The sequence below is a fragment of the Hyperolius riggenbachi genome, chromosome 3 (genome assembly GCF_040937935.1).
Source record: "Hyperolius riggenbachi isolate aHypRig1 chromosome 3, aHypRig1.pri, whole genome shotgun sequence".
NCBI lineage: Eukaryota > Metazoa > Chordata > Amphibia > Anura > Hyperoliidae > Hyperolius > Hyperolius riggenbachi.
The window spans coordinates 157,375,090-157,395,013 of record NC_090648.1 but is presented as its reverse complement, the minus strand read 5'-3'; the positions used below and the strand labels follow the sequence as shown (position 1 = coordinate 157,395,013).

Sequence of the window (19,924 nt, the reverse complement as noted above, 5' to 3'; positions counted from 1 at the left end):
AAATGATTTCACAGAGCAGGCTAATGACCTTTTGAACTTTTATTTTCAGTAGAAAAAACAAAATACAGTGACAGACAGTTGAGATAGGCAGAGCTCTTTCAAAGTCGGAGAGATCAGTGAAGCTATTTTGCACAGATAACAACTGGAGTTTAAAGGGAACCAGAGACGAAGCACCCTTGTGTATTTTACCATATTTATCAGTAAGAACATTAGAGAAAACACTTAGCCTGCTCTGTTTCCTCCTCACTGCTAAAAGTGTCCGCTATCAGCTGTGATAAGAATCCCGGACTGAGCATTCAGTCTGGCTTTGCAGGGAATAATTATAGCTGAGTCATTATAGCAGAGCCACAAGGGGGCAGGCTTGGGGTTGAAAAGACACCACAGAAGACAGACTCCGCTATAATCTTTCTGTAGCAAAGCTAGACTGAGTGCTCAGTCTGGGATTCTTATCAGAGGTGATAACAGTCAGATTAAACAGAGAACAATGAAACAAAGAGCAGATTAGGCGTTTACTGTCATGTTCCCACTGATTTATAAGGTAAAATACAAGAGGGTGCTTCATCTCTGGTTCTCTTTAAGGGCCTGTTTCCAGTAGAGCGAATCTGCATGCGTTTCCTGCATGCAGATTCGCAAAGACAATACAAGTGGATGGGACTGTTTCCACTTGTCAGGATTTTTGAGTGTTTTTCTGTGCAGAAAAAAAATCTGCATGGCAGAGTCATCAGAATTCGCATAGCGCTATGTGATTCGCATACAATGTACTTAATAGGGAATTCGCATGCGGTTTTGGTATGCGAATTTTCATGCGAATTCGGTATCAATGGAAAAGCACACAGGCACTGCCATGGTTAAATTTGCATACAGCATCATTCATTCGCATACAACCACATGCAAAATTCGCAACCACATGTAAATTTTTACCGTGGCGATTCCCACCGCACAAGTGGAAATTAACCCTCACCCTTCCTCTACTCGAAACAATATTAGACTCATATCTCTTGCTGCTAATGTTTTATTTCTTAGCTGTACTACACATACAAATCATTATATCATAACTACTTGCCGACTGCTCCACGCCAATTTGGCGTAAGCAGAGCGGCAGCCCCAGGACCGCTCCACGTCGATTGCCGTGAACGGCCGTCTAGCAGGAGATCCCACGCATCTCCTGCTTGGAAGGCGGCGCTCCGCTCCGCCTTCAGTCTCTTAGCGGCGATCGCCGCTCGGAGACTGTTAGACGGCAAAACCACCATCTATCAGGGTAGTACAGCGCTGCGATCGAAGGCAGCGCTGTACTGGGGGCAGCCATGTCCCCCTGGGAGACCAGAGAGTGATCGGTTCTCATAGGCAGAAGCCTATGACAGCCGATCGCCATGATTGGCCGGCAGCGGGGAGGGGAAAAATTAGTAATTTTTTTACTTAAAAAAATATTTGTATAAAAAAAAAAAAGAAACATGGGGGAGCGATCAGACCCCCCCCCCTCCCCCAACGGAGAGCTCTGTTGGTGGGGAGAAAAGGGGGGGGGGGAAATAACTTGTGTGCCGAGTTGTGCAGCCCTGAAGCTTGTCCTTAAAGCTGCAGTGGTCTATTTAACAAAAAAGGCCTGGTCTTTAGGGGGGTTTAACATTGCGGTCCTCAAGTGGATAAGTTTATTTTTACTTCAGATTCCCTTTAACTGCATCAATGTAAACTAATCAATTGGTACAGTTGCTCACTAGGAAACCTGCTCAGTCAACAGCTCCACCTGTCAATATTAATTCAGCTCTCCAAAGCCTCTGCAGGATCCCAAGTCCAGTTGAACTGAGATCTTATAGCAATCATTTGGGGTGGTCCAATGCAGGGTAGGACCCAGCCAAGTTTTAACTTTTTTTCCTCTAAATTTCGCAATTAATGAATTTAGTGGGAACCTGAACCCTAACTACATACAACTAATAAGACTCAAAAGCTAATGATTCAGGCAGGGTTCACACTTGAGCCCGCGGAATGCCTTCTTGGCTGGCAGCTGACTGTCAGCAAGAGGGAATCGCACACATGGACTCATATGCAATTAACTTTTTTCTCCTGAGTTTTCTCCTAGGAGATCATTTTCATCTTCCCTTTAAAATAACTTTTAAGCATATTACAATTGAAAAAGTACCCAAAAGTTTTTTTAAAAAGTACTACCAAAATTATTTTAAGTATTTACTTGCTTGCTGGGGGTTTAAAATGCATTTTACCACATGGTGTGAAAATATCACCTAGAAACTCAGGTGAAAAGGTGAATTGCATATGGGCCATTGTGTGATAAGAAGCAGCAGTACCGGGCTTTTCCTTCCACGCTCTGAAAATCACACATTGCTCCAACTGCACTGCAATTGTGCATTGGGAAGCATTACCGTATGTGCATTTCACACTGAGGAAACTGCATGCGATTTTAAGCAAGTGTGACCACCGCCTTACTGACAGTTTGTAGTCAGTTATTCAATGTGTGTTGTGCACACACATTGAATAACTGACTACAAACTGTCAGTAAGGCGGTAGTGTAGCCCCCACTGATGTAAAAAAAAAAAAAAAAAAGTCAAATTTTATATCACATAATTACTGCTTACCATACCTGTTTTTAGGGGTTGGGCAAGGCAGGTCACCACTAGAGGTGCAACGGCAGATGAGGAGCGCAAGCACATTCAGAGTGCACAGGGAGCAGTGAACTCACCTCTTCGGGATCCACACACTACCCATCCGTCACATTGGTAACAGTCCTCCTTGTGAGGACATGATGCGCAAGTCATCACAGGGGGCGCTGTTTCCAATGAAATGGGATTCTTAGAAGGAAGAAGCAAGGCAGTGTGTGAATTCTGGGGCGGTGAGTTAGTTCTGTTGGGGGGGCTCTCTGGCTACCTATATGGGAAGGGGGTGTTGTCTTCTCTCTGGCTACCTATATTGTGAGTGTGTAAGAGGGAGAAGGCTCTCTGGCTGCCTATACAGAGGAAGGTGGTTCTGGCTACCTATACCATGGGGAAGGGGGGGGGGGGGGGGATCCTTAATGGACCTACAACCCCCGCACCGAGCTGCACCGCAAGTGTGCTGGCTATCCCAACTGTCAATCTTCCCTTACCCGTCATAAGTAGCTTTAGATGTCCCCTAACATTAGGTGGCCTGGAGCACCCCTCAGTATTAAGTAGCTAGGTGTCCCCTACTGAAGGGAGATCTTATCAGTGGAATGCCGAGAGCTGGGTGAGTAACCTAATTTACGATCAACCCGAGACTAGTGATGGGCTCATGAGTCCATAACCAGCAGAATTTGTGATTCTAATGAGGCTTAACAGCCTCAGGTGTGCGGCTGGGAGAGAGGGGGTTAATTACCCAGATGTCCGACGCTTCTATGCGTATCACACGCTCGCACGCGTCCAATGGGACACGTTCCACTACTCAATACTGCGCAGTTCCTCCTTCCAGCCAAAGGAGGAAGTGCGCGGTATTGAGTTGTGGAACACTTCTCATTGGACACGTGCGAGCGTGTGATACGCATAGAAGCGCCGGACATCTGGGTAATTAACCCCCTCTCTCCCAGCCGCACACCTGAGGCTATTAAGCCTCATTAGAATCACAAATTCGGCTAGTTATGTACTCGTGAGCCCATCACTATTGGAGACTCTACAGAAGGCAGAAGGGAGGCTCTGGGGAGGGGATTGAGCCGCCTTTTCCATCATCAGGCGTCTGTAAACACGTACTTCCAGTACCTTATGGTAAATCCGGCCCTTGTATTATGTGTAAGCTGGGGGATCACCAGGTGTCAGGGATCAAAGCAGCCTTCTTCGTCCACTGGTGCCAACAGTCCTGAAACTGTCTGTGGCAGTGAAAGGGTTAAAAGAGTTCTATTAACTTATAAGGCCTACAAACTGCAGCCCTTGTCACGCAGGTGATTTACTTACTGTGAGGTTATTTTCCACGTCGCAGTAACTCACTGGCTTGAAAAGGATTATCTATTCTACTATCGAATGACTGGAGCTTACAGCTCTGTGCCAGCAACACAATTGCTGGCAACAGACGCTGCGGCACTTCTTTGTGGGATACAGACTGCACATCGGATTTGGTGCCAATGCTAAACAAAGCTTTGAGTTTTATTTTTAATAATATGACTACATACCAGACAAACTCTGCAAGTATTCTTATGATTACCAGGGTCAATACATGCTAACGTTCAGATAGTGTACTGGTTAAAGGACAACTGAAGTGAGAAGACTATGGAGGCTGCCATGTTTCTTTCCTTTTAAACAATACCAGTTGCCTGGCAGCCCTGCTGGTCTGTTTGGCTGCAGAAGTGTTTGGATAACACCAGAAACAAGCAGGCAGCTAATCTGTCATATCTAACAATAATGCCAGAAACACCTGATCTGCTGCATGCTTGCTCAGGGTCTATGGCTGAAAGTATTAGAGGCAAAGGGTCAGCAGGGCTTAAAAGGAAATAAACATGGCAGCCTCCATATACCTCTCTCTTCAGGTGTCCTTTAAAGGCTCTGCCTCGGGCACAGGAGACCAGGGTTCAAATCTCAGCTCTTCCTGTTCAGAAAGCCTGCACCTATTCAGTAAGGAGGTCTTGGGCAAGACTCCCTAACATTGCTACTGCCTCCTGAGCGCGTCCTAGTGGCTGCAGCTCTGACGCTTTGAGTCTGCCAAGAGAAAAGCGCAATATAAATGTTCTGTGTCTTGTCTCAGTACTAACCTTCACCCAGTGTTTGAATCAGGCCTAGGCAAACTTTGCCTGGGCCACATTCCAGGCCTCCTCCCTCCCTGCAGAGTTGTGATCTGGCAATTAGCAGGGGGTTAAAACCCACCTACTCGCTGCTTCCTACATTGTGTCTCCATGGTAACAGGACGTCACGTGACATGGCAGCATATTACACGTCTCGACGGCGTGTCATGTGACACTCTGTTGCCAAGAAGCTGTGAAGCAGGAAGCAGCGAATAGGTTAGTTTTAACCCCTGCTAATTGCCCGCTTGGAACTCCGCAGGGAGGAAAGGGGGAAATAGTGGAATCCAGCCGCCTGTCGGCGGGCCGGTGTAACAGTAGTTTGCCCAGCGCTGGTTTAGATAGTAACTGCACTGTACTGATTAAACACTGCTCCAGTGCTACACAAACTTATAATTTAAAGCAGTACCATGTACCTTCTCAGCTCAGTCTGCAGCTACAATGACTTTCTGATAGGTGGAGTTATACAGGACTTCCCAGAATTCTCGTCTTCACTTACTGGCATGTCATTGGTTTAGGACTTGACCAGAAGTGTGCACAAATCAGAAAGGAGGACTTATGGTATCTCAGTGTTTGTGGGTTTCTTGCAATGAAAGATTCAATACAGCAGAGAGTATACATCTGGCGGGATCCTGTACACTGGTACATTTGGATATGGTGCCAGTAGTTTTGGTGCGAGCACACGGTATGGTGCTTCAGCTATGCAATGTGGTTTTCAATGGCTCAAGACTACTTCCCCTACAATCACCTAAAATCAACTAATGGTTGTTTCACACCGAAAGTGCTTTTAGGCAGGGCACCCACTTCTGGTTGCAATTTCCCTCTTAAAAAACAGAGTGATTCCAGAGTGATTTAGAGGAAAGCGATTCTGGGCCCTCACTGTACTCTATTAAATCACTCTAATAATCATGCAGGACACGCGATTAAAACAAAATCGCAATCGCTCGTGAGCTCCGCTCCATCCACTTGCATTAGTCTAGCGCTTTTGACTTCGCTGACAATCGTGGCGATTCCATAGTGAGCCTAAAAGCTCTAGTGGGCCACTGTCCTAAAGAAACTTTTCTGACAGTTAGCACTTTCCAGTGTTTAGAAAAGTGCTTAGACAATTAAATCCTATTGCTACTTCGCACCAAATCGCTATGAAATCACTCCAAAAGTCTTAGTTTTTTTTTGGTGTGAAACAACCGTAACCCCTTACAGAAAACATCTCATTCTTGATATCTAACCCTAAGTTCGCTGACCTGACATCCAAGTGTAACATTTAAACCTTATCTTTCCAACTCTATGCCCTAAGATTACTTGCACACTGGGGTGTTGCAACCGAGAACATAACCACATTGCAACGGTTATGCAATTATATTGTAATGGCATGTTCACACCAGTGTGTTAGCAGCGCGGTGGAATCCATTAAAAAGTGTTCTACCTAGAATTTTTTTTCCGGCTGGGTGACATCAAAAAGTAGTCAGGTGGGGCGTGACGAGGGAATACAGGGCTGCTGCAACTTTACTTACAACAGTGGAGGAGGAGGAGGAGGAGGAGGAGGCGGCAAGCTAATGACAGCCGGGTACTCATCAAAATTAGCCGGGTGGAGCACCCGGCTAAAAGTGCCTGGGGAGAACAGTGCATTAGAATAAAACCAGGCATGCTATGCAGTATTAGTGAACAGCATGTGTGTTTACAGTTGTGGTGAAGCATACTTTTTTATGTATTTTATATGTTGCGTCTCAAGATGAGACTGTTCCACTCTTTTGCACTGGGAAACTGTTTTTCCAGGATGTGGAAAGCAATTCTCCAGTGTGCAAGTTACCTAATTCTCCAACACACAAACCACACATCAACTCTCAAACCACACATCATCTATGTATGTGTTTGTACTTGTATTGCGGGATGCTTTGAACAGTGTTATGAATCAAGTAGCCATGTTCCTCAAAATAGGTTTTGTACTATGTAAAGCGCTACAAAAGAGGTTGTCGCAGATTATAAACAAACAACAACAACAAGGCTTCTAAAGGTGGCCACTAACGGTCCAATTTCCAGCGGAAAATCGTTAGAGTGATCATAAATTCTGATCGGCTTGGTTGTAAATAACCTCCGTTGAAGGATACAATCGATTATGAACGAGTGAAAAAAATGTCGTCCGAATAAATTTTCGCCGAACCAAAATTTGGATTTTCTTGTTGGTTGTGATAGATAGGAAGCAAAGATAGGTTTGTTGATGGTGTAGTACGTATTACAATATTTCACTTCCGATCAGAATATCTGATCGCTCAAACGATTTTTCACTAGAAATTGGACCATTAGTGGCCACCTTAAGACTGGGGGGAGGGGGGAAGAGAGAGTGTCAAACTGCTATTTTTAGGCACCCACACTGAAAGCAAATGGTTTACCAAAAAGCATCCTTGCTGATAAACACCCTCCTAGGTGCCACGACTGGCCATGCTACGGCAAAGTGTTGGCACCAAAGCCACCTCCCTTAGCTGTGTGTGTGGTGTGTGGTGTGTGGTGTGTATGTGTCCAAATACCAAACACCCATCTTCTTGCCAAGACGTATTTGCAATACATTACATAATCAAATCAAGGACATAGCAGACATGTCTGTGCAACACAACTGGTTAAAAAAAAACACCAGCAGTGCATACAATTGATCTGGTATGGATTTCTTTTCTTTTTTTTTTTTTTTAGCTATTGCATCATTGATGTTTCACACTGAAAACAGCCAAATGCAGTCACAAAGCGACTGCTAAGCACTATTTTAGCAAGTGATTTTTTGGTGTTTCTACACTTTTAACTCGACTGCAACTGCTGTAAAAACGCTACATGCAGCACATTTGCAATTTTAAGAAAAACAAAATCGTTCTAGTGTGAAAACCGTACATAGTTACATAGTCAAAGGGCTTTTTGAATTGCTGGTGATCACATAAATCACTGAATAGGTCTTGCAGTGTGTAACGGCCCCTACAAAAATAGCAGTGACCGAACCCTTACCAGACTCACATGGGCAATAGTATAGTTGCAAATATTTAAGTACAGATAGTCCTACTTGTAAACACTCAAACTACAGACATCTCATGCATATAAAGTTGTCCTCATATACAAAATGTCCTGTACGGTTTGTTAAAATATTGTTTATGTCCAAAAACGTCCACAGGTACCAACATGGATAATATAATATATTACTCCGCAGTGTTCTCCCCAGAAATTTTTTCCAGCCGGGTGGCATGAAAAAGTAGCCGGGTGGGACGAGATGAGAGAATGCAGGGTCAGTGCTTCTGTGAGCAATTATGCTTACAGAATAGGAGGAGGTGAGCTGATGACAGCCGGGTGCTCATCAAAACTAGCCAGGTGGAGCACCCGGCTAAAAGAGCCTGGGGAGAACACTGCTCCGCTTACAAACAAATGTGATCTACAGAACCTTCTAGAATAGAACCTGTTTATAAGTAGGGGACCACTTGTGATAGTCACTGATACTTTTACTATGTACAGTAGCTTCTCATAACATTTGTACTGCATTAAACCTCAACAAACCCAGAAAATTGAACAAAGCTCTTAGTATTGCCCGCCAAGGTCAAGCTCGATCCGGTGGGGCGGCACTGTGGGGGACAAGCACCATACAGATGCAATGCTCTGGTTTATACCTTTCTCATGACTCAAATGTGCTTGCCAATGCACTACAGCTGGTGGGTGGGTCAAACAAGAGTGACCATATGAAGCATTGGAACATCAGAATCAGAAAGGTTTATTTCGCCAAGCATGCCTAGGTCGTGAGCGGAATTGGATTTGGCACAGTGGAAGAAATACAGCAAGGAAGTAAAAACAGCATAGATTTAACAGAACACAGACATGTTACGATAAGTAAACACAGTAATGATAAAAACAACCTAACAGTAAGAGACTACACTAATCAAAACAAAAACGAAAAAACTACTAAAAGAGGGAAAAATTGCAGGAGCCACAAGTCGAGGCAGCCATTGGCAGCACCATTTTGACAACTTCCAATTCTGATTAACCCTCATACTACATGGAAGTGGTAATATTGGAAGTGTGTATGCATCTCAAGAACAATCATGGGGGCAAACTACATTTTTCAGTATTATAGCAAAAGACATTTAGCGCATGATAATAATTTGCACATTTACTAAGCTGCACCTTTTCCAAATTCAGTTTTAGGCACAAGAGATAGACAGCAGCTGGTTTCAGTCATTATGCTGACATAGCTTGCTGTAGACAGGAACTTAGGGTCAGATTTATCAAGTGTCCGAGACAAAATATTAGTAGGTTTTTAGAAATCCGTGAAGAACTGTCTCAGACATCTTGAGAAATCATTAGATAGTGCAGATTCCTCCTAAAACTGTTGTGTAATAGGAAGAGCTAGGAAGGTCTCTCAGACAGTGCAGTGTGTGAGGGGAATTCCTGTTGCTGAGGTAGCCAACACACCTGCTGTATTGATATCAGCAGGCTCTGAGGAGGAATTCAGCCGGGGGGAGGAGCACATCACAAATCATGTCTAGCCTGCACGCTGTAATCATGTCTAGCCAGCAGTTCTAGATCTGTAGAACTGCTATCAAGCACTTCTTAATCTGCACCAGTTTAGGAAATGATTTGCACTTCTCTTAACTGTAGTGCAGCTCTAGAAATTCATGCTAAACTGCCACTATCACCTAGGATTTAAGAAGGTTCTTATTTTCATGCAGAACTGTTCTCCCTGCTGGTTATGGTTAAAACAGATTAAGAAAAAAAAAACTGTCAGTAATGCGTTGATAAATCTCCCCCTGAGACCCCTTGTCTCAACAGGAAAGCCAGTACAGGGGACTTGCATCTGTATAGACCGGTGTACAGCTGCAGGTAAGCACAACTAACATAAAATAGATTTTTAGATTTGAAAATGCAGAGGTTAAAGTCTTACATCTAATTTACACTATTAGGCTAAGTTCACACTGAGGTGTTGCGGTGCATCAGACCACATAATTTCTAATGCAATGCAAATATACTGTAAAAGTATATTCCCATTGGTGCATTAGTGGTGTGGTGGAATTCATCAGCAAAACATGAGGCATGCTGTTACAGTGTAGCATACTTTTTATAAACTGTATGTTTTGCATCACGGGAGTAGAGTACAATGCAGCTTCACCCCTCCATTGCCAAACAGTTTTTGCAAATCCAGAAGGAGGAAGTATCAGAGTCACATGAAGCACAACGTGACTCACAGGTCAGTGAACTCCTCCTGACCCTGTCCACTTGTTTGGTGCTGAACGGGGGCAGACGGGAGTATTCAGGAGGCCGCCTCTAAACCGCTTGAGCTGAGTACTAGTAAATACCCAGCCGATGCACAGGAGAAGCTGACAGGCAGTAAATTCACCACCTCCCATGAGAAAGAGGCCTAACTAATACACCCAAAAAAGAACATCCTAACACATCTGAAAAAAAAAAAAAAAAAGTATTTTTACAAGGCCATTTTAACCACTTCAGGATTCTGCGTACGTATAAGTACGCCCATGAATCCTGAAGTGGATTCCATGGAAACGGCCGCTCGTATGAGCGGCCGTTCCATGTCAGCTCACGGAGGGTGTCTCCGTGAACACCCTGCGAGCCGATCGGCGGCTCGCAGGGTAAATGTAAACACACGGGGAAGATCTTCCCCGGTGTTTACATGTATACGGCGCTGCTGCGCAGCAGCGCCGTAGAGGAGATCGGCGATCCCCGGCCTCTGATTGGCCGGGGATCGCCGGCATTTGATAGGCTATAGCCTATCCCATCAGGCGCAGGACGGAAATCCGTCCTGCGCCGCTCACAGAGGAAGGGAGAGGGAGGGAAGGAGGCCATAAAGCGCTGCGGAGGGGGTCTTTGAAGAGGCCCCCCCCGCAAGCGCAAGCAGCCGGCGGCGATCAGACCCCCCCAGCAGGACATCCCCCTAGTGGGGAAAAAAGGGTGGCAGTCTGATTGCCCTGGCTGCCAGCTGATCGGTGCTGCGGGCTGGAGAGCCCACGCAGCACCGATCAGCAAAAAACCCTGTGGTACAGAAGTGGTTAAAACAGCAACAATGCAAACAAAATGTTTACCCGGTTCAGGAATGAGCTTCACCACAAAGGTTTTTTACCCTTAAAAACCATAGCAATTTTTTTATATTTCACGCTCCTACCATTCATTCACTAATAACTTTATCACTGCTTATCACAGCTAAATGATCTAAAGATTGTTTTTTTTTCGCCACAAATTAGGCTCTCTTTAGGTGGTACTTTTTGCTAAGAATTGTTTTATTTTATGTGCATTTTAAAAGGGAATAAAAATAAAAAAAAAATATTTCTTAGTTTTCATCTATTATAGTTTTAAAATAAAGCTACTACTATAGATAAAAACACAAACAATTTATTTGCCCATTTGTTCCGGTTATAACAACGTTTAAATTGAGTCCCTAGTACAATGTATGGAGACAATATTTTATTTGGAAATAAAAGGTGTATTTTTCCCATTTTGTATTTTATACTACAGTATATCAATAATTGACTTTGGGGAGCTGGGAAGAAGGGGGTTAATAACCAATAGGGATTTTTAAATGTATTTTCATATATTTAACATGTCTTTTTACTTTTTGGCCATGCTATCCGGTGTACTAAACAGTACATAGGAAGTAATATGTATGTGTGTGTTTTTATTTTCATTTAGTCAATGACCACAGGCATCTAGCTGATGCCGGTGATCATTCACCACAGGCACTGATTGGCTAAGGGAACTCATGTTCCCATTAACCGATCACTACTCTGCCACAGGCGCACACGCCCATATATGCGCCGCTCCTAAATACAAAGATACGTGTATCTAAGCCCCTGGTTATTCTTGATTTATAAAGCGCCAACATATTCCGTGGCGCTGTGGCATAGATACATGATGCAGCTGTGGGGAAAAGGTTAACCTGAGTGCAACACAAAGTGTGCATTCACCCTATCCACGTTGTAGTGTGTTCAAATGCACGTTATAATTGCACAGCAATGAGCACACAATGAGCTCATTCCCATTTGCGCGTTGCTCTACGGTGCATCAGATTCCACCATAAGACAAGCTTTGAGCTACTGGACCACACGCACATTACACCTGCGTTACAAATCAATGGGGACCAGGTATCTTGCACATTAAAGGACAACTGTTGCGAGAAGAATATTGGAGCTGCCATATTTATTTCCTTTTTAAACAATACCAGTTGCCTGGCAGCCAAGCTGATCTGTTTGTATGCAGTAGTGTCCAATTAACACCAGAAACAAGCAAAGCATGCATGACAATAATGTCAGAAACCTCTGAACTGCTGCATGCTTGTTCAGGGTCTATGGCTAAAAGTATGAGAGGTTGATGTTTATTAGGCCAACCAGGCAACTAGTAATGTTTACAAGGAAATAGATAGCCTACATATCCCTCTTGCTTCAGTTGCCCTTTAGGCTACTTGCAGACCAAGACGTTGCATTAGGTGCCACGTTAAGGTCGCATAACGTGCACCTAACGCATCGTATGGTGCTGCAAGAGAGGACGGTAGAGTAAACCGTGTTAGGCGGCTCTATCCCTATAAGGTCTCCCAGAGTGGTGCTGATTGGCAGGCGGGACCACGTGATGCGGAGCGAGACACTCCGCATCACGTGGTCCCGCCGGCCAATCAGAGGCTGCCAGTGCAGTGAATATTAAGTAGCCATGTGCGCGGCTACTGTAGCTGGCTCTCCCCGCCTCCTCTCCGCCCCCCACTGCGCATGTGCAAACAGTCTAACGCGGCTATAGCCACTCTAACGCCGTAGCATGCTGCACTTTCCCGACAACGTGCAGCATTACATGTAACGCAACGTGGGCTGTGTGAACAGCCCACTTGTGTTACATTGCTGTGCGTTAGGGGGAGCGTTACAGGCGCACTAACGTGCACCTGTAACGTCCCTGTATGGAAGCAGCCTTAAAGCAGACTCTGTGTAACCTTACCCTAGGTTTAAAGGCACAGAGCAGAGATTTTTTGGGGGGCACTTTATACTGAATGAAGTCCCTGGTGCCCAATGCCAACCTACCTGCACCTGGTGTCTCATGCCCATCTAATGTCACCTTAACTGTAGCCTGAACTTCACCCAAATAATAGTTAACATTGATCCGAATCTTCTGCTACTGAGCACAAAAACACAAACATTCAAACCTATCAGCTAAATACTAGTTTTTTTATGTCAGAAGTTTACATTACAGTTTATCATATCAAGCACATAAAGTATATTATAGTACTGTTGTATCTTAATTCAGTTAATAATTGGAAGTAATTTTCTCCTTTCAATGCTTCAGCAAGCAAGCACAGTGCTCAATATGCAGGGATTTGCATGCAATAATCACGCAACAGCTTGCATAGGAAGCATTATAGTATGCTCCTCTGTCCACATTTCTGTGCAGCCTGAATGATACTGTAGCATTGCAGTCATGCACATCACTCAGTGATCAGGCAGCAGCTTGAAAGGAAGCATAGATAGTTAATGCAGGTACAATACTGATACTGTGCTCCTATAGTCTGGATAATATTGCAGCGTTGCAGTCATGCACCAGCAAGTCACAGATGACAGGCAATTCCCTAAGTAATCAGGCAGCAGCTTACACAGGAAGCAAAGGTCTCACCGATGCTTTTGAGGTAATCCAAGCAAGCCCAGGATAGCATGTAGATAGCGAGCAGGATACAAGTGGCTACCAGCCCGTCCACGGCTCATGGGTCTTCCGACTGACCTATGATGCATGCACCCACCCACTTTCCACTATAGCCACATACAGAATACCGCAGTGGCCAAAAAAAACAGGTTTACTAAAACAGAAGTTCTATTATATCCATGTTTAATATGCCAGGCATTACTCCCATATCCAGGACCTGGACATTTAGTTTACTATACCCAAATGTTTACTATAGCAGAGTTTACAATGACAAAATAATACTGTATTTCTCATCTCTTTTAATAGACAACCTGCTAAAGGGAGCCAGGAGCGAGAAGGATATTGTTTCCTTTTAAAGGGACTCCGAGCAGTGCAGAAACTATGGAAAGATGCATATCATTTTAAAGCTCTTTTTCTCCTCTTTCCAATGATATATAAACCGCCGCCCTACGCCTTTTAGTTTTCGCTATTTTCGTGATTGAAATTGCCGCGGTCGCGATTTCAATCGCGAAAATAGAGAAAACTAAAAGGCGTAGGGTGACGATTTAGGTGTCGCCAGAAAGAGGAGAAAGAGAGCTTTAAAATGATATCCATCTTTTCATAATTACTTGTATTACACAGGACGACACTTTCCCCAGTGTCAGCAGCTCCATTCAGCAGAATGGAGCTGCTGACTTTAAGAAAAAGTCGCCCTGTGTAATACAATGTAACTATGGAAAGATGGATATCATTTTAAAGCTCTCTTTCTCCTCTTTCTGACTGCACCTAAAGCGTCCCCCTACGCCTTTTAGTTTTCTCTATTTTCGCGATTGAAATCGCGGCCGCGGCAATTTCAATCGCAAAAATAGCGAAAACTAAAAGGAGTATGGCGGCGGTTTTTTATATCATTGGAAAGAGGAGAAAGAGAACTTAAAAATGATATGCATCTTTCCATAGTTTCTGAACTGCTCGGAGTCCCTTTAAACCATACCGGTTGCCTGGCAGTCCTGACAATGTTTCTGGCATCCGTGGTGTCTGAATCACTCACCTGAAACAAGCATGTTACTAATCCAGTAAGACAGTTACAACATATGATCTGCATGCTTGTTCAGGGTCTATGGCTAAAAAATATTAGAGGCAGAGGATCAGCAGGACTGCCAGGCAATGCACATTGTTTGAAAGGAAATATGTCAGCCTGCATATCCCGCTCAATGCAGGTGCTCTTTAATTACTTTCCTTTTTCTATCTTTAGCCTGTGCAGTGCGCTGCGGCCCACGTGGCCATGATTGACAGCGGCGCTTTGCGCAGTAAGGCTGGCCCCGCGGTCAGCCTGCGCACTATGCAGGGAGCCCAGGACGGCAGCGGAGTGGTCAGCGTGGAACAGTCGGCTGCTAGGGGCTGGAGAAAAACCCCAGGTGAGTAAACCTCATTTTTTACATTTTGCCTGATGATTCATTTAAAGGACAACTGAAGTGAGAAGAATATGGAGGCTGCCATATTGATTTCCTTTTAAACAATACCAGTTCCCTGGCTGGTCTGTTGATTTAGTTGGCGGCAGTAGTGCTTGAATAACACCAGCAACAGGCATGCAAGCTAATCTTGTCAGATATGACAATAATGTCAGAAAGACCCGATATGCTGCATGCTTGTTCAGGGTCTATGGCTAAAAGTATAACATTAGAGGCAGATTATCAGCAGGACAGCCAGGCAACTGGTATTATTTAAAGTGGACCCACATTAAAAATAAAAAAATTCAGAAATAAAATTTATTTTTTAACGTATAATAATAAATAGCAGCCTTTTTTTCAGCTGCATGATGACAAATATAAAATATTTGACATTTATTGCAGGAACCCCTCTATGAAAGGAAGTTTCATATTGCCGGGACAGAATCTGGCAGACTGGTGGAGGAGATAAACACAACACAGGCTGCTACTGATTAGGTCGCGGGGAGGTGATCTCAGCTTCTGTGAGATTTCACATACCGTAGATGAAGCCCCTGTGAGGGAGGGTAGCGGATGACAAACACACCCATGTTCTAAAACCTCCTACTAAGCTCAGAAGTAATGGCTGCCACCTGTATAACCCTAGTTGTTAAAAGAGAAGGGTGAAAAGCATGCACTGAAATGCTCATAGGCTTGAAGGAGTGTTTATCTTTGTGTGTGTCAGAGTGGTGCAACTCAATATTTTGAATTAAAAAAAAGTTTTGTTTGGGTCCGCTTTAAAAGGAAATAAATATGTCCGCCTCCTTATCCCTCTCGTTACAGTTGTCCTTTAAAGTAAACCAAAAAAAATAAAAGTTAGATCCTTACCTAGGTAGTGCTCATGTGTTCCTCAACCGCGTACATTTGAATACGGCGCTGGTAGACTTGGGCGCAGGATCCAGCTGTTAAATGGCTGGTCCTGCTTCTGCACAAGTCCGGGGCGTTTTAATTACTATTCCCCCTCCAGGCCGACATGGATAGTGGGGGAATGAAATAATTCGGCTTCCAGCGATTGCTGCAGGCCGAATTATTGTGTTTTTTAAACAACTTCGGCTCCGTCTTCTGACGGAGCCGACCTTCCTCACTGAGCGCCGCTATAGACTGATTCCCATTACAGTCTATGGCGGCGCTGGCTGCGCCCAAAGCTAGCAGCGCTGAAAAGCACTGCTCCGCCTCAACCTCACTGCTGCTTGACAGGAACCTTTCTTAACTCGCGGACACACTCCTCACCATGTACACGCTGGGCTGTATTGCATCTGCATGAATACAGTAGCATGGAGCTGCTCATACATGAGTGGGGAGCTTGGCCACAAGAATATATCTGACAAGTTCTTATCAGACAAGAGCTAAGTGTTCTCATCCAAGGGGGCTATTTGGGGCTGGTTCTGCTGAGAGTCTACCATGTGTGTGGCAGCCCCCCAATTCCCTCAACCACATGTCCCTAGGTGACAGCAAAGGATCCAGACTGCCAGATCATCTTATTCAAACCCTGGCCAAATCCATTGTCCTCCTTCCTTACCCATCCCTCTCCGTGACACTGTAGCGCACCACTTGTCATTCTTCCAACCCCCTTTATTTGCATAGTAGCAGAACACATCTCTAGTCTGCAGTCCCGAACTGTGTCCCGATCCCTAGTCCTTGTCTTGTCCTGATCCCTGCCAAGTGACATGCCTTGTATGTGTGTACTAGCCTTTACTCGTTTTAAGAACCTGGACTAACCAAGTGACGGACAGCAGACTTCAGCACATTTATCTGACAGATTCTGTTTTATATGCACAAGCGATGAAATTTAGGAAGTGTTTGCCATTAATTCTTGTAGTATACAGAGCCAATATGAGAGCCAACCTAAAAACATAGGTTTCTGTTCCACAAAAGTGACTTCCCCTTTAACCACAAAATGTAGCAACCAGCAAGGTGTGAAGTCATCTGGTAACCAGCAAGTACAATCTAGTAGAAAAAAAAAAAACCTGGAGAACTTGTATAGGAACCTGTAAGAGTAAACGTGTAGCCTGGTTGAGAAAATAGTACAACCAAGCTTTTTGCTACAACTGTTACCTAAACATTATCAGTAATGGCAGCAGAGTACATCACACAGTTCTCATCTCACAGTTCTCATCTCACAACAGTACACAACGTATACATGTATCTCAAACAGAAAAACAACCATAACAAAATGTACTTCTCTAAAAATATCTACCATGGCAAATCTGCAGGAATTAAAAAGGTTTTAAGATAGTTCCCCTACTGTGGTATAAGTGTCAAAAATGAGGATAAACTTTGAACCAGATGGTAAAAATTTCTACTTTGTTCTACTGTTCTTCCTTTCACATAAGTGTTTTGAACATATGGAACACTACCGTTTACAAGATGAACTTATCCAATTAAAGGTGACCACACACCATACAGTTTTTTTTATTTTTTTTAAAGAACTAAAATCAACTTTTTTTGATGGATTGTAACATTGAAAAAAAAATCTGACCAATGTATCACACACCCGAGTTTTAATTGCTTTAGGTCTATAAATCAAGAATGTGAATCTAAATCTCCCCCCTGGCCAGTGCCTGTGTCCTAGCTTAGAAAGTTGTACTGCTCTCCCAGTCCTTATGAGCACTTTCTCTATAGACTGCAGAAATAAAGGATACCTGAAGATCTTGACCACCAGACAGATGATGAGTAGAGTGCTGAAGCCACAGACGAAGATGAACACACTCTTGATAGTGGGCATGTACTCCTTGATGGAGTGAAAGCGGGTCACCTCGGCAGTGTCATTGCCCTGCACGGCAGGAGTCTCCGTAATGCTGCTAGTGTTCCCATTGCTGGTGACGGGAGGGGGGACTTTCAGCTCCCGTCTGGAGAGAGAGCTGCTGAGCGCTGCACAGGCAAGCAGCAAGATAGTCAGCGGCAGAGCTCTCATCTTCAGCATGTCTGCCTGCAGTCCGGGGTGATCCTTCTCCAGGCTCTGTTCCCCGCCAGCTGCAGGTGGAGGAGGGGACCCAGATCTGCCTGATCTCCTCGGCTGGCTCCTGCAGCTCTGCTCTCTCACTGCAGGAAATGGGATCTGGAACCCGGAAGGGTTCTTACACCACGTTGCAGTGAATCATTTGATGAGGGGCACATGGGAGGGCTGCAGGATGAGGAGAAGGGAAGCTGGCAGATGTCTTCTGTACCGTACAGAGGTGTCACACCTCCTGCCAGACTTTCTCCAGAAGAAAGTTGTTCCTCCTCCTCCTGACATGTGAGGCGGATGCAGGCGGTGCAATGTCCTCGTAGATGTTGGGAGAGAGGATTCCCAGTCTCCAGAGAGTGTGACTGGCAGAAGGTCTGGACAGAAGGTCCTTTTGCACACTCCTGTGAAACTTTGTCTGACTCCCTAAAGATCTGAATGGCTTTATGCTGGGAATACACGGTTCATTTTTGAGTCATTTAGGGCTGGTTCACACTGGCTTCTGCCGAGCTTTCGCTCGGTGCCAGTTTAAACGCCGGCGTTTAAATGCCAGCGTGTAGATGCTAGATTTTGAAGGCTTTTAGGAAGCGTTCAAGGCTAGCAATTCTGGTCTTTGCTATTGCTTCCTGGCGTTTACCGCCTCTGAAAGCAACATGTTGCTTTCGAGATAAGATGCAACGCCAGGATCTACCGCTAGGCTTTCATGAAAGCTTGCAAAAGCCACCTCTAAACGCTCCCATTCACTTGAATGGGACGGCGGTAGATCCCAAAAAACGCTGAACATCTGAAATGTCGTGTTAATACGCCACAAAAACGCCCGTGTGAACCAGCCCTTAGATGGCTTGACAAATAATTTCTGACATGTCCTATCTGCCGTTTGAACGATTCGCCGCTCGATTTCTGATAGAAGTGAATGGAAAAAGATAAGAAAAACGAGCAGAAGATAAGAGAATCAACTGCAGAACGGAGCGGCAAAAACGATTGAGCGCCATAAACGAACCGTGTATTCCCAGCATTAGTGATTACAGGCACAGTGGACTGGCCTGGGGGGCTATCTTTCATTCAGTGATTTAGGGACTGTCCAGGGTCTGGTGTGTTCAGGTTTGTTTTTGTAAGACAATGTGAAGCATTAGGCTGGCTGATAAAAGCACAACTACAGAGTAATTAGAGGGCAGGCAAGCTGGTAAATATACACAGCATGATGCAGAGAAGAGCTTGCTTGGAGAGTCCCTGGGAAAAAATCTGTCTGGTCTCTCCACATTGTTATAATGACTGCATGTACAGAGAAGGTGTTTAACAGGCTGAAAAGTTTTTGACAGTCTCAAGACTCCAGGTGGGCTGCTTGCAGAAGTGTGTGAGAGACTGGCGGTGACAGGAGTCCTATTACAGGCAAGTAGCCTCTGTGTGATGTGGGGCTGCAATACAGATAAGCTCTCTGCTCCATCTCAGGCTATTCTCAATTTTTCTTCACTCCTCCTCTCTCTGGGCTAGTGCAACTCCAAAATCACAATAGCAGTCGCTAGCAATTTGCAGGTGCAATTTTGTGAAGCAAATTTCAGAGCGATTTTTGAATGAATCGCTCCAAAAAATGCAACATGCAGCGTGTTTGCAATTTTGAAAAAATCACAACGATGCTGGGGGAACACCCTCATAGGGTAACATGAGCCAAGCGTTTTCAAACGATTTGAAAAGCACTCAGAAGCACTCTTGGTGTGCACCCGCCCTCCCTCATTCACCTTTGTTTCTCCCTTCCCCTAGTGCTGGGTGTTTGTGTCTTCTTGTCATACAGGAAAGCTAAAAAAAAGTGCAATCCTGGTGAGGCAAATATCTCCTTCCCTCACTTCCAGCTTTTCTACCCTCTCTCCTCACTGTTTCTCCCCTTATCTGCATGAGTATTTGTATGCCGCCGGTGGGTTGGGCCTCAGGAGAGCCAAATTGACGTTTGTGTTTTCCCCTCAGGCCAAAAGGTCCCAGTCCTTCCCTGGTGGTTAGCACCACAGATGGAAGAGGAGCATTGTGTCATGGATGTGGTTCATCTGACCCCAGGCTGTGGTCAACTAGTGGTCTCTGGACCATGTTTTATCAACCACTTTGCAAACCACACCAGGCTACATTCACAGGGAGCGTTGCATTCCCTGTAAAAGTAGG

At 44.7% G+C, this 19,924-nt stretch overlaps 1 protein-coding gene across 1 annotated transcript in view; it reads right to left on the bottom strand.

The window, feature by feature from the left end:
• The window catches only part of FAM174B (family with sequence similarity 174 member B), a 112,319-nt gene extending 94,314 nt beyond the window's left edge, over nucleotides 1–18,005 (bottom strand). Inside the window, exon 1 of the mRNA XM_068275148.1 lies at nucleotides 17,475–18,005. Coding sequence (XP_068131249.1) covers nucleotides 17,475–17,755 — 281 coding nt within the window. The 5' untranslated portion in view covers nucleotides 17,756–18,005. The remainder of the gene's footprint in view (nucleotides 1–17,474) is intronic.
• Nucleotides 18,006–19,924: the final 1,919 nt, after the last annotated feature.